Raw genomic sequence first — 15,762 nt, 5'->3', positions numbered from 1 at the left:
GAATCACCAGAACACAGTAGCAAAGCCAAACCACATAAACATATTTATGTCTTCTGCTTGTGTTACAGCCATGAAAATTCCTTTGGCCAAGTGAAGTCTCTTGGCTAAGCCCAAAGTCAATGGAAATGGATATTGTATTCCACCCTCAGTGGGATCAGGATGGCAGTGAATATTTGCTGAACAATAATCCAAATCATTACATCACTCAAAAATCATTACACACAAGCTTTTGTTAACTGTCTCACTCTTGAATATGAAAGTACAGCGAAACATCACCATGTATTTGAAGAATGAATATATATCAGAGGAGAACACTTAAACTACTATAATACTCTAGAAGAGAGATAAGAAGAGATAAGATATTGTATTCATAAAACAAAAATAGCGTGCTACGTAGAAGGGTCAATGAAAACAAGAAAATAGTTCGTAGAAATAAATAATAAGGTAGAAATTTTAAAAAATAGAAAGTTTGGAAGATAAAGTCAAGAAAATTTTCCAGAAATTAGAATCAGAAGATGAAGAGAAAGAAAATATAAGAAAATTAGATGACCATCCCAAGAGCCAACAACCAATGTCCAAGAGTTCCAGAAAGTACAAATATAAAAATGTATGGCATTTTACACGAAAATAAGTCTCCAGATTTAAAAGAACCCACTGAAATATGAGCACAAAGAATAAAAAAGGCTTATTCCTAGGCCCAACACTGTAAAATTTCAAAATACCAGGGGAAAATAGGTGGTTCTAAATATTTCCAGAAAGAAAGAGCAAATCATAGACCAAGAATTCAGAATCAGCATGACACAGGGCATTTCTGCCATGATATGATATAATTCTTTTGGCCAAGTAAAGTCTCTTGGCTAAGCCCAATGGAAATGGATATTGTATTATTCAAGATAGTAGAGTAGTCCCTGAAAAATTCATAGTAAAAATTAATATTTCAACCTAGAATTCTATACCTAGCCAAACTATCAAGTGTATTTATAAAGTAATTTTCAGAAATACAAATACACACATACACACACAAATGTTTCTCATGTACCCTCTCTTACAAAAGCTACCAGGAAAATGTTCTTCAACCAAAAAGGCAAGTAAACTGAGAAACAGGATGACTTGGAACTCAGAAAACAAGAAATGCAATAGGTGCACGGTGAAGGCTTGACCCAAGACAGAAATAAACCTGGCCAGATATTAGGCACCAAGAAGAATATATCCAGGAAAAAAAAAATTAAAAGTGAACTGATAATATAAGTGATGTTTTTGATTATTTGAAAAAAATGTTATTGATGGGTATTTGACAGATCTGTATGTTAAAAAAAAAAATTCAGAAAATAATAAACATTCAGAAAAAAAGTCAGTTACTTAGAGTAATAAACATTCAGAAAAAAAAAGTCAGTTAGTTACTTTAATGCATACTATTAAAGAAACCTAGGCATTTAATTCCAGAAAAAAAAAAATGTGTAAGAAAATTAAGCTAGGTAATACTTGTCTCAGTACTGAACAGTATTTCCATAACCATTAAAGTTGGCCCTCTGTATCCTTGGGTTCCGCATCCATGCATTCAACCAATTGCAGATTGAAAATAATTGGGGAAAAAAGAAATCAAAAAAGCAAAACTTGAATTTGCCATGTGTTGAGCACTACACTGAATCCATGCAAATGAAATTATGTGTAAGCACACCTGTAGCCTCCCAGCATTTCTCAGATCCTTAGTATCCAGCACTCATCATTTGAGCATTGTTTGCCTTACATCTTATGATTATTCTCTAAACAATACAGTACTGTATGACAATTGTTTACATGACATTTACATTGTATTAGTTACTATAAGTAATATAGAGATAATTTAAAGTATATGATAGGATGTGCGTAGGTTATATGTAAATACTATGCCATTTTATGTAAGGGACTCAAGCATCCACGGATTTTGGTATCTGGGGGAGGAGGATTTTGGAACCAATCCCCCTCGGATACCACAGTATGACTGTGTAATGTAGATGAATTACTGACTAATGATTTAACCAAAATTGGTACATAACTGTATAGGAGGATTAGATGCGTATATTGGATGGGTGAAATAAGAGACCTCAATCATTACCTTTTTTAACATAGGAAGTCAGTAGGTAATGTCTAATATTGTAAAATCAAGAAATTTTGTTATTTAGAAATATGGAGATAAATATTAGATGCGTTGATAGTGTTTGCCATTGGGGATTAGGCTTGGAACGGATGAGGAGACAGGCATGGGCACTGCTCTTCTTTGTTATGAGCAATTGAGTACTGTTTGACTTAAATTAGGTACATTACTTTGATAAGAAAATTTAATCAATAATAAAAATAAAGTTCCATATATCTGTGGTTAAGAAAAAAGCTTCCTACAGTGTTTTTGTTGTTAGTGGCCATCGAGTCACTTCCAACTCATGGCGACCCCATGAGTGCAGAGTAGAACGGTTCCATAGGGTTTTCAAGGCTTTGACCTTTTGGAAGTAGATTGGCAGGCCTGCCTTCCAAGGTGCCTCGGGATAGGTTTGAACTGTCAACATTTCAGTTAGTAGTAAAAAATAGTAGAAGGATATAAATGAAGCTTCATACCCCATCCCCGGTACTGTTCTTCTGAGGTAACTGCTTTTAAGAGTTTCTACTTTTCATTATTCTGGTGATTACATTTATAACTTGAAGTGTATCTCTTTGGTAAAGCATAAAGCTATCTGGACTTGCCTTTGCCTTAGTTAGCCAAAAGATGTTTAGTTGGCCACATTAAACTACACTGTAGACATTGCAGGTTAATAGTGTACTTTGAGAGCATTCTACAATTGGCCTATGACTCTTGTTGGTCTTTCATTCCTGGACCACTATATTCAGCCAAGGAAGCAGCCCTGACCTAGTTGGGTGAGGCAAAGGGTTATTTTGCCAGTGGGAGCTTGACATTTCTGGCAAAAGATTTCTCTTCTAACTGTTGGAGTTGGTGCCATGGCAGATTTTCCTAACTCAGGGTGTAAGTGCTGAGCCCTGGTCCAGCTGGTTAGATTATTTGTTGATTTTGATTATCTGCACCAATAAGCCTTTTTGCTGGCACGGATAATCAGAAGCAGGCAGTAATTTTCCATCTTCCTAACAAAAATGCTTTCTGGATTTTAAAATTGTAATAGGTAAAGTTTTATTCCATTTTCACCAAACTAGTGGTTTATAGAGATGGGGGAAATTTTTAATGAATTAAATTGAGAACTCTTCAGTCCTCTGTGATAGCCATATATCTTTAGGCAGATTTTTTTTTTTTTTTCCTACTTATCACTTGGCTTTTCTTGACAGATAGAGGAAAAAATCCGTAATAATGATGATAATAAAAACACTCATTGTCATTGAGTTGATTCTGAGTCATAGCCACCCTATCGGACAGAGTAGAACTGTCCCATTAGGTTTCCAAGGCTGTAATCTTTACAGAAGCAGACTGCCATATCTTTCCCCTGTGGAGCAGCTGGTGGGTTCAAACCACTGACCTTTTGATTAGCAGCCAAGTGTTTCAACCACTGCACCACTGAGCTCTTCTTATGTGCTAGGCAGTCTGCTACATACTCACTGAATCTTCACAATAGCCTTAGGAGGTTGGGGCAGCTTTCACTCCCATTTGAGACTGAAGAAACTGAGTTCTGCAGAGTGGTTGAATCATCTGTTCAAGGTTACTCAGCTGCAAAGTGCTAGAGCTGTTTCTAGAGCCCTGATTTGTGTTGACTCTAGGGCCCATGTTCTTTACCTTGTGTTTGACTAGCTTACAATTCATTATGCGGCCTCTTGCTGAGTCTTTTCCCCCATGAGAATAAGAAGTAGCTGATTTATACTTAAAACCTAATTACAGTGTAAGGTTGTTGCACAGTGCTTATAAAAATTGTTGTATCTTTTCATTTAAAGAAAGTTTGGAATTTTAGAAGTTTCCCATTTCTGTCATTCTTTTGTATCCTCTCAGTTCAAAACTCTAGAGTCATCTTTGATTTCTCCTGATACCTCTGCTTTTATTCCCATATATTTACTATGTTCTCCTTATATTTCTGTTTTAAGTCACTACTGCTCACGTTTGGAATATTGCAACTATCATTTCATTGGTCTGTCTTCTTCCAGTCTCTGCCACCTTACATTGATCTTACGTACTCAGTTTCTTAAAGCTCAGCTTCTCTCATACTGCATACCTGCTTAAACCATTAACATCTCCCCATTATTTATAAGCAAAATACAGGACCTTTCGTGATGTGGTCTAAATCTATCATTCCATGAGTTTATGTGCCCTTAATCTTCTTGTGCACTTCCCTTTTCTTGCCTGTGCTGATATACCCTCGTCTGGTCCTGAATTTTCTCCACTACTCATTTGGCATTTTTTATATGCTTTGTATTTTGACAGTCTTTTTGTTTGTATATGTCTCATTTCTCCAACTGAATTGTTACTGAATTCCTGAATGTACCGATGGAGACTCTCTGAGTCCACCACAAGATTTAGTACAGTGCCTTGTATTTTACTGTGTAAAAACACTAGTGAATGAATTTCTGCATTTTTAAAGTCAACATATAATTCTAATTTTATACTTTTTTTTGTTTTTATGGGTTTCATAAATATTAGAGAAGTAAAAATTAATAGACTTTTCTATTATGTCCTTTTATCTCTTTAATTATATTTATAATTGGAAGTACACTGATGTAAGTTTAATAATTTAAAATATTTTAAAGAAATAAATCAGGCTTATTTAATAATCCAACCACCTGAAAGATTTTGCAGATCTACTCCGAATTAAAGTGATATACTCATTATTATATACATTAAAAAAGAAAAAAAGCAGTATTTGAGAACTTGCAATAAGTTTTCATGATTTATTATATTGTCGGTAATGTATGGTTTTGATGGGGATAAACTGAATATTTGTAGGTTACGAACATAAGAAAAAATATAGAGATGAATTGCTGAGTTTATCTTGCCTGATGAACTGCGTACACCCCGATGGGCTGAATAGGAAATTGTTCAGAATATGGAGTAATGACATAGAAAATTTTAAAATGTACTTAAATAGTAAATTTAAAACATTCTACTTTGATGTGATTTTATTTTCCAAAAGGTGGCTGCATTTTTGTGTATTGAAAATGCTTCTTGCTTTCAACTGAATTTGAAATATTTCTGCCTTTTACTCACCCTTCTCTTCTTGCTTTTTCTTGTTGTGAGAGTATAAATATTTTTTAAATGTTCATCTCTTTCATTTTCTTCTGTTTAATTTTATAGCCATTTTATAAATGCAATATTTCTACTTTAAAGTATAAATTATTTAAAAGTATGTCCTATATAGATAGGGCTTTTTCCTTGACATATCTGATTTTCAGTAAGATGAGGATAATTTCATCCTGAAACCAAGAAATACACTATCATAAATTTTCATGTATTTTAGATATTCATATTTAATTATTAGCCTAAGAGTGCTTCTGTTGCCTTTTTTAAATGTAAATTTTACTGTAGTAGTTTTTTATTTTTTAGTATTTTACTTTAGCTCAGAAACCTCATACACTCTAAATGCTTAAAGGTTCTTACACTGTATTTTTCCCAAATTATGTTTTTTCCAAATGATTTTGAACATCATAATGATGCCTTCTTTTACACCTCACATGTTTCTAAAACATATTTTAAATTATCTGATCCTTTATCTTGGCTTTTAAAACATGTAAACGGAACTTTAATTGTATCTTTCAGAATGAAGAGTCACAAATATTTGCTATAAATCCCTGCAAGTGTCTTGTCTAATCTCACAAACAAAATGTTAAATCTTAAAAGTAGTGGCGTTTTAAGTTAATATTATTTTTTAAAGGGAATGAGCCTTAGAATGAAAGGGTAGATAATCCATTTTGACCACGTACTTTCATTTAATCATTTTGTTTTTAAAATTAGGCTTTGTCTGACAATCAAAAAAACCCACTAATGTGTATTTTTGGATGTGTTAATTCCTTTTGTCATAAAATGGAAGCTAGCCTAAATTTTCTAATAATTTTTCATCACATTAAAATTCATGGCAAAAATAAAAATGAAGTTAATTTTGAACTCCAGGGCATACATTTTACATAGATACTTTTTTCCCTTTCTTTCTACCTAAGGAAATAGAGAAATTGAGATTAGAACTGAGTGAAAGCAAGCAGCATTTGGAACAGGAGCAGCAGAAGGGAGCCGGAGCCAGAGCCGAGTGCCTGAAACTGACAGAACTGCTGGGCGAATCTGAGCACCAACTGCACCTCAGCAGGTACTCCCTAATCCCATTATGTGCCACAGCACCGATTTCATTCCACTAATTTCTGCCACAGGCTTCCAAACAGTTGTTAGAGTTAGTCTTAGTCATTCAATTCACACACAGCTTTCAGGCATATTAAGAAAAGTGGGGATGTGGTAAGCAAAACACCCAGACATGTGAATGATAAGTGTGGCAGGGAATTACTGATATATTACAAAACCTTTCATCTGCAGTGCTCAAATATTTAGGTGATTCTCTATCAATACAGGCAAAATGACATATTTCTCCTACCACTACCTCTTGTGTTAATTCTACATCTAATAAAAAAGCCGAACTGAAAAGTCAGAGAATTAGATTTAGAAAAATAATCAGACACTGTCAGTGGTGAAAGAGTGAAAGTAAAAGACATCCTAAAAAGCAAGTTGCGATGGAACTGATACAAAATAAGAAATCTGGGTCCTGAGGAAATATAAAATTTAGAGATGAAATACGTCTACTGTCATGGTTTAAAAGTGTATTGTTTCCATCATGAAATATTGTGATGTGATCTTCATTGTCATCAAACTTCAATAAACATATAGCTCAGCCCCAAATTACAGCAAGACTTCAGGTAGCAAGCATCGTGAATTTACTATATTGGAACACACACATGCACACACACAGATAACCACACTGAGAGGAGAATTCAGAAGAGATAGTAGATATTTTACATTACCACTTAAGTAGTTTTTCTCCCTTTGAGTTTTAGTATGGTTTTTCAATTTGCAGGTCAAACCTATGGCTTTGTTCAGTTTTTAGAGAGAATTTTGTCAACATACACATGTAAGTTTGTGGTATTTGGCTTGGCTCCTAAATTAGAAAAACACTGGTCATAGTAATCATAGTAATATGTTGAATTTAGACTATGAAAAGGGGACTGATCCCTTTTACATTAAATATGACAATGTAATTCTGAGCACGGTATGGTAACAGATGGAGAAAAACACCACTTGCACAGTGCCTGCATTTGAAGAAAAAAATATTCGAGAGGTTGGTGAACCCCCCAAAGTTTTGGGTTAGTGTTAAGATGCCTCTAGTTCTGTTAAAACCAAAGTTTGTTAAAAACATTTTGTTATGATAATATTCCAAATGGTTTGCCAACTTCCTTTTTAAACAATGAAAGAAAGAGAGAGGAAAGAAAGGGGAAAGAAATCATCTAAGTGTTTGTGGTATCAGGGAAAAAATCCCAATAGATGAAACACTTCCACGAGAAAACAATCGCTTAATACTGCAGAATAATAACTGCTCTTTTAACGCTCATTTAAAGAATTATCATTGTAGAATTGAGAATGTAATGTTAGCATAGCTCCTATGGTTATTTAATCGGTTACTTAATCTTAGAAGTTTCAGATTTTAGCTTCATCATGAGACTGTTAATAGTTTTTCTTCTCTGTCAGACTTCTATTGAGAATCAACCATTTGTGTGCTGAGCACTACCAAACCACAGAACTAAGACAGCTTTTAATGTTTCAGTGTGGCTTAGCTTCAGTAAATAAATATTAATGCTGGTTTTGCCATTCTGTCTTATTCAGAGAGTTAATTTCTGAAGTCACAGTCCGTAGAGAGTTTTCGGGTGCAGTGTCTATTTGTACTGTCTGACAAGATCAAGTTCTTGCGAGTAGAGCATATTAAGATGCGGCAACTGCTGAAAATGGACGAGTGGTAACTAATTCCTTTGTTCTTAAGAAAAATGATTTTGCTTCATTCCGTGGAACGCTTTTTCTGTTGAGTTGTATTTACAGCAATGCGACAAAAAATTTAAACCTAGTTTTACAAAAAATAAAACGTAATTACCTATCTTCTAAGTACTACCCTTTTGGTAAGCATTTTGTGCTTCTTCATCTGTGTTCGTGTTTTTCCAAACTGACACCCATAAATTTAAAAATGACAATTTAAAATGCAGGGAACTGTGTGTCTATCTCTTTTGCACTGAATATGTGACTTGGTCATTGGCCTAAGTATTTCTGACAACACTTTTCAGGGATTTTTAGATTTTGCTTTCCCATACCATTCTATGTTGATTCAGAATATACAGGTGCATAACAATGAAAAGGTATGTCTTTCTTTTTTCGTTGTAAACTGGATGAAATAACTCCCAGGCAGGTGGTTCCTCACTACTTAGTCTCAAAATTTCCAACATGCTCTAAACAAAAGTTTAAAATTTAATATGGAAACCGTGTGATAAAGTAATGATGGAATAGGGACCCAGATCTTCAGGGACAAAGAAGATTTTAAAATGGGAGTAGAAACCTGTAGATTGCTTTGAAAGAAAAATAATCTACTGCCTCCTTGGTGTTTCCCTTTATTGTTCAATTGGACTTAAAAATGGAAAATAGAAATTGAGAACTTATGAAATAGGACCCAACTGACAAGCATAACATTAATTTTTTCCACAAATATTTATTGAGCACTTAATATCTTTTGAATCCTTTCTTGGCCCTGGGAATAGAGAGATGAATAAAATCCAGTGTCTACCCTTCGTTTGCTTACGCTTTGCTAGAGGAGCCAGACTTCTACGTAGCAATATAACAGAGTGTGACAGTAAGTGCAACATTAGAAGTAAAGATACCACAGGAGCACGTGGGAGGGACAGTTGGCTCATTCTGCATTGGTGGTAAAGGTGATAGTCAGGGAAAGCTTTCTGGAGAAGGAGATGCTTGGTAGGAATCTTGACTAATGAGTTCATGAATAGAACTTACCAAAGTGGAAAAAGTTCCATTAAACACAGCCACAGATGTCCTCTACATAATATCTCTGGCTGCTTTCTCACTACCATGGAAGAGGTGAGTAGTTTCGACAGAGACCAAATGGCTCTCAAAGCCTCAAAAATTTACTCTCTGGCCTTTTACAGAAAACATTTAGCAACCCCTGATTAAGAGACTCTTTAATTCAAGTAAGAAGCCAAGAGAAGCTGAACTAAGACAAGTTGAAATGGGTATTTATAGAAGGTTATTGAGAGGTATTGTGGAAAATCCACTGTTTGAGGAAGAGATCATTGGCAAAGACCCCAATTAGAGTACAGCACAACAGTCCAGGGGATAGTAATGAAATCTGGGCTGTGGCTGTACCAGTGAAACGGAAAGGAAGCTACATATTCGAGAACTATTTAGGGTAGCAATAGGAGAGCACAGAATTAAAGGTGGTTCCAAGGTTTCTAGCCTAAATTGACTAGATGATCCATTAATCCAACTAAGGAATTTAAAAAAGATTACCAGAGAAAAATAATGAGTTTTATTTTGGAACTTGGTGGAGATGTCCAGTGCAGTCTGGTGTGAGGAGAAAGGTCCTGAGTAGAGGTTTTTACCTAAAGGTATTAGTTGTAGCCAAGGGATTAGGTGAAAGCACAGAGAGAGTACCATGTTTTAAATGTAAGGTTGAAAAAGAACCACCAGCCAAGAAGACTGAAATGGAGCCTTCAGCTAAAATATTAAAAAATGTATTATTAAGGGACCCTTGAAAGGGGAATGATTTCAAAGAATGCTTTAGTGAAGTAGCAATTAAAACCATATGCCTCTCCTCCCCAGGCAGCCTGGGGTTGAGGAAACCTGAGTTTTGGGATCCTCCCCAGGCTTTCACTATCTTTGCAACTTTTGACAGATTACTTAATTCTTTGGGCCTGCTTACTTATTTGTAAAATAAACTTAAACTAGATGATTTCTAAGTTTGCTTTTAGTTCTGATAGTCAAGCATTTTAACAATGATTTGAGACAACAATAATTAAGTTCCTGTTTCTGCATGTTAGGCATTTAAATTGTTTGGCATATCCTTTGTCTAAGAAACTTCCTTAGTTCGAATTTCAGAGGCTTTATAGAAGCGTCCTTCGTACTGTCCACTTGGATTCATCGTAATTTAGGTTCTTCTGACTTCTCAGAAAGGTTATGAAAATGCCTCCTCGTACCCTTCCAGTCTCTTTTGCAAACCACTGCCAAGTGAACATTCATAAAGCACTGCCTCGACTGTGTTCCGCTACTCTCCAGACCTTCCATGGGGCTGCTCTGCCTGTCACAGAATGTTCAGACCATTCACATGGCAATTTAAGATAATTCTCGGTGAACTCCCAACCCTCCTGTCTTGCTTCATCACCACTAGCCGTCTCACATGCCGGTTTCCAGCCGGATTTGAACACATGCGTCCCCCCTTGCACTTTTAGACTTTTCTCTCCTTCTGCTGTTCCTGAGACCTAGAGCACCCCTTTGACCTTCTCTTGCCCTGTTAGAATCTTACCTTCTTTCCCAGGCCTCCCTGAAATCCTGTTTTTTCCATTGTAGCCCTCCTGGCTGACCCCTGCCAGAAGAGAAGGCTTCTCCTTCTGAATCTTCCGTCCCACTTTGAGCTGATGGCACTCACTCCATACAGAATGAATCACTCAAAAGAGGAAAAATGGAAATCTAAAAAAAAAAAAAAAATGAAGTAATTCTTTGAAGTTTTTTATGTACATGATTTTCTTCCCTTCTGGATTTCTCATCCTTCAAGCTGAGGGGAGGTCTTATTAATATTATATTTCTCAGAACACCTACCTCAGCATTTTTCAAAGAGTTGGAACTCAATAAATCATTATTATAGGAATGGTTAATATATTGCAAATTTGACTCTTTTTTCAAAGTCTAATATCCATATATAACTAAATAGATGTATCTTCTCAGATATATTAAGGTAAAAAGTCTGAGATGGAGATAATGAAATTTTTAACTGGGAATTTTATTCATTCATATCATACTACTTGTATTAAGATTTTGTAATAGTTTGTTTTTAACTTTACGTGCACATCCATATTTAAGTATAGCAGAATCAAATGATAATCATTTTAACAATGCACATTGGGTTGGTAAAGTGTACCACACATCTCAGTTAATTATACACATTTAGCACACACACTGTTTTAAACTACAGTTCCCAGTGATTAGTCAACATGATTTTTCAGCATACATGTTGTTGTTGGGTGTCGTCAAGTTAATTCAGACTCATAGTGGCCTCGTGTAACAGAGTAGAACCACCCCACAGGGTTTTCTAGACCATAGTCTTTACAGGAACAAATCACCCAATCTTCCTCGTACAGAGCCATGGACTATGTTTGAACAGCCACCCTTTCAGTTAGCAACCGAGCGCTTAACTATTGTGCTACCAGGGCTCCTTTCAGAATACATAACCTAGGCATATATCAAAACAAAGGCAAGGCTGCTTTCTTCCAGTTATCTCTTTATTATAATATTATTCAAAATACTTCTTTTGTTGTAACAAACTTTCAAGTACATTTTTATATCTGTTCATTTATTAATTTTTATGTCTGTTCATTTATTAATCATTACACATGGAGCATTTCCTGCTGCAAGACACTGTGCTAGGGATGATGGGAGATAGAGAGGTAAGATAGCCTCAGATGCTGCCCTTCAGAAGCTTATAGGCTAGTGGGGAAGAAAAGATCATACACACATAGTTGGTAAGGTAAAGGATAGGTCCAGAAGGACGGTTCCAGATAAAGTGTTAGAGGACCGCAGAAGAGGGTCAGGTTACTTCTTGCTGATCTTGGTAGGATTTGGATATAGGAAAATGGGAGGCGAAAGACATCCATGCAGGGGAAGCAACGGCATTTGGGGCTACACAGTGTATGTATGAAAAAAAAAGAAAGGTAAATACAAGCACCCTATTATTTAAATTTGTAAAACTACAAGTCTCTGAGGTTGAGAATATTTTAGTTTCTGCTTAGTACAGTGTTACATGTAGTAGTTGTTATTATTGTTAGGTGCCATTGAGTCAGTTCCAACTCATAGCGACCCTATGTACAATAGAGTGAAACACTGCCTGGCTCTGCACCATCCTCACAAGCATTGTTACGATTGAGCCCCTTGTTGGAGCCACTGTGTCGATCCATCTCGTTGAGGGGCTTCCTCTTTTTTGCTGACCTTCTGCTTTACCAAGCATGATGTCCTTCTCCAGGGACAGGTCCTTTGTGGTAACATGTTCAAAGTATGTGAGATACAGTCTTGCCATCCTTGCTTCTAAGGAATATTCTGGCTGTATTTACATGTATTACATGTAGTAGCTCTTTAAAAAATAATGATTGAGGTAGTAGTTAACAGCAGTAGCTAATATTTACTGAGCCCTTACTGTCTTCCAGGAACCAAACTGAGTACTTTTCATTTAGTCCTTCCAATAGCTGTATAAGGTGCAGACTATTATTTTCCCTGTTTTACAGCTGAGGAAATTAAGGCACAGAGAAGTACAATGATTTAGCTATGTTCACACAGCTGATAGGTTATGGAAGCAGGCTCTGAACCCCAGTAATTTGCCTATGTAAATTATTAGGAAAATGGATTAATGCGATTATTCCTAAAAAGACAACTAAGAGAAATGGTAACAAATTTATAATAGAAATGTTAACTGCTCCCTTTTGTACTAATATAAATATGGGTCATTGGATTTTTGCCTTGGCTTTGGCACATCATTTGCCTTAATCATTTAACATACTACATTACAACTTTCTCTTTGCTTCTTCACTTCATTTTTACCCAAGAGGAAAGAGGAACTTTTATTTTTAAAAGAAAGTAGAATTTTTTTCACGTATTTGTTATTGACATGTCAAATACCTTCAAAGACCTAGGGGATTTAAATCCCTCTCACAAGATTGACATGTATGTGGGCAGATCATGAACGTTTATGTAACTGTTTTTAACCACTTACTGAGGAAAACACCCATCTCCATACTTATTGCATATGAATTGAAACACATTCTTTTGAATCCTGCATCTTTTTCTCAGAGATCATTTGGCACTGATTTGTAGGGGAAATACTGCATGAAGCCTTCTTTTGTTTAGAACATGAATTGCCCTCGGTACAAAAGGGAGACCCACCTGCCGTTATACCTGCAGTGAAGTTCCAGTTTTTATTAGCAGAGCTCTCCTTTAAAATTCTTATTTCCTGTTTTACATAAATGATGTTTTCAATGATTTATGCTTCAGAGAATTCCTCAGAGTAGGAATCTAAGTGAGAGTCCATAAACTGGATATTATGCTATGACCTACTTACACGATCCAAATGCGAAGGCCTGACCTATGGCCTAGAGAGGTAGCAACTTGAACTGTAGTATTTGTATCTTTTCCAAAAGGAGAAAGGTTATAACAGAGCATTCACCAGGTTACCCTCTCATGATGGATGGATTACCTGGGGAGAGATGATTAACGCTTCCTTTCTAGAGCTTATTATATTAACCTTTAGCTTTCACATAATAACCAAATAAATAAAACCTGGTACCGTCAAGTTGATGCCTACTCATAGTGACCCTAAAGGACAGAGTGGAACTACCCCATAGGGTTTCCAAGGAGTGCCTGGTGGATTTGAACTACTGACCTTTTGTTTAGCAGTGGTAGCTCTTAACCACTACGCCACCAGGGTTTTCTTCCACATAGTAAAAAAAAAAACATAGTAGATATTGTAAATTCTCTCATGAATTTAATTGACTTCTCAGACTACCAGTAGAAGTCAGGACTCTTTGGTTGAGATGACAGAAACTCAAAAAGAAGGAATTGGTTAATTTTTATAACCAGACCATGTAAGATCCAGATGCAGCTGGCCTTGGGGTCTCTTGGGTCAACACAGCACCAGAATGCTGTCTTTTCTAACTTTCATCCATTCTTTTGGAATGTCAGCTTAGTCTTCCAGGTTCTTCCACACCATGGAGTCACATCCTTTAGCCTGAAATTGAAGAAAAAGGAGATGCCCTTGATATCAAACTGTAAAGATGTGACTTACTAGCTCCTCTACTTCCAATTTTAAAAATGTCAGTTCCAGAACCACCCCTGGGACCCAGATGGAGTCATGTGCACACTGTGGGTACTTTGGCTCACAGCCTCAACAGAACCACGTGGAGTAAGGGAAGGAGAGTCACACTAAGGAAGGGGAAGTATCTTTCTAGGGGAGGGTGCCAGGGATACTGGGCACATAAAACAACAGGTGCCACTCTATTCCCTCTATTTTCTTTTTAAAAATGCAATCCTTGGTTTTTCCTTTGACTGTAGGAATGGTTTGAAGAGGGAAAACAAAGGATATCTCTTTTCATGCTGGTTTGAGAGTAATATTCCCTATGGCCAACACGTTATGTAAGTCTAAGGAGGCATAGTCAGTTCTTCACAGGGTGGTTTTTTGTTGTATTCAGAGAAATCCAAGAATATAAAAAGAGAGATGTAAAGGACACATCAATGACTGTCTAGCACGTGCCAAGTCCTGTGCCTGGTTCCCTGTGGCAGTGCTACACACAGGGTGGTCTCTGGTGGGCTGTTTGTTACCAGTTTGCGACAAGAGAAAAATCGACAAGGGACAAGTACAAAAATCAAGAGTGAGTATTTGGAAACATTTTTATCAATTTTAAGTTACTGCAGTATTCAAGGGCATGATCAGTGACTTTAAAAATATGTATTATTTTATTGTGTTTTTGGTGAAAGTTTACACAGCAAATTGGGTTCCCATTTAACAATTACTGTACCAATTGTTCAGACATTAGTTAAAATAGTCTTTCTCTCTTTTTTTATCTTTAAAAAAATCTTATTTTTCTAGTAATTCATTTTTAATGCATTTTGCAAAACTAATGTTGCAAAGGATTAGAACTTACAAAGGAAAACAAACAAAAAACCCAGATTTTTTTTTTTCTTTACCATAAAGAATTTGAAAAGCTCTGCCTTCTTAAGCCTCACAGCAACAAAAGCCTGAGGAAGAGCTGTACTTCATAGATGAGGAAGCTGAGTCTCAGAAAGATGAAGCATGAAGTCATACAGCTGGGAGGGCTGGAAAGAGTGAGCAGGGGAAGCAGGATTTGAACCGAGCCCACCAGTTCCAGACCCTGTGCGCTGGACTCACGTTCACAAATAAGTGCGAAAACATATTTCAAAGCTAAATCTCAGCTGGAGGGTCAGAAACCACAGCTCTTTCATTTTTCTGCATCCCCAGCACCAAGTTAGGCAGTAGGCATTTAGCAGATTCTCTATAAATGTTAAATTCACTTCTGGTCTGTTGTTAGAGAAAATTAAGAAGGAACTGCTCTCATCTTCAGGTGACAACTAGCTTAGGTGAAAACAACAGACTCCAGTCTCCGTTCGTTTGAGGAGAGCACCATTGACATGTAGTCTTGCAGTGTTCCACAGTGAACTTCAGCTGTTTTTTTTCCTCCTGAGTTTTATTCAAGAATTTTTAGCCTAAAGTTTCCATTTTTTCCCTTGTACTTCTTTCATGAATAAATTAAGCAGAGAATGTGTCAAAAAATAATTTTAAATGGATATATGTGCAACCAACATCTTCAAGTCTTGAAATAGATGGCCTTGGTGCTGTTTTAAATTGCGTCCTCTTCTCCTTCCCCCACCCAGTATCAGAGAACAGGCTGTCAGAGAGTCGGGAAAGAAAAATTGCATTTTACCCTGGTGGACACCACATTGCCCGAGCCCACTCGGCTCCACCTGTCTGACAGGCTGAGAACCCTGGTCTCAGGGAGACC

The 15,762-nt window shown here is 36.4% G+C and overlaps 1 protein-coding gene across 8 annotated transcripts in view; it reads left to right on the top strand.

The window, feature by feature from the left end:
- SDCCAG8 (SHH signaling and ciliogenesis regulator SDCCAG8) overlaps positions 1 to 15,762 on the top strand; it is a 242,418-nt gene that overhangs the window by 112,523 nt on the left and 114,133 nt on the right. For all 8 annotated transcript variants that reach the window (XM_049868130.1, XM_049868124.1, XM_049868131.1 and 5 more), the window contains one exon: positions 6,115 to 6,257. In XM_049868130.1, coding sequence (XP_049724087.1) covers positions 6,115 to 6,257 — 143 coding nt within the window. The remainder of the gene's footprint in view (positions 1 to 6,114; positions 6,258 to 15,762) is intronic.

This window comes from Elephas maximus, chromosome 24, assembly GCF_024166365.1.
Source record: "Elephas maximus indicus isolate mEleMax1 chromosome 24, mEleMax1 primary haplotype, whole genome shotgun sequence".
Classification (NCBI taxonomy): Eukaryota; Metazoa; Chordata; class Mammalia; order Proboscidea; family Elephantidae; genus Elephas; species Elephas maximus.
The sequence above is the reverse complement of the archived record's forward strand: the minus strand, read 5'-3'. Positions and strand labels throughout refer to the sequence as shown.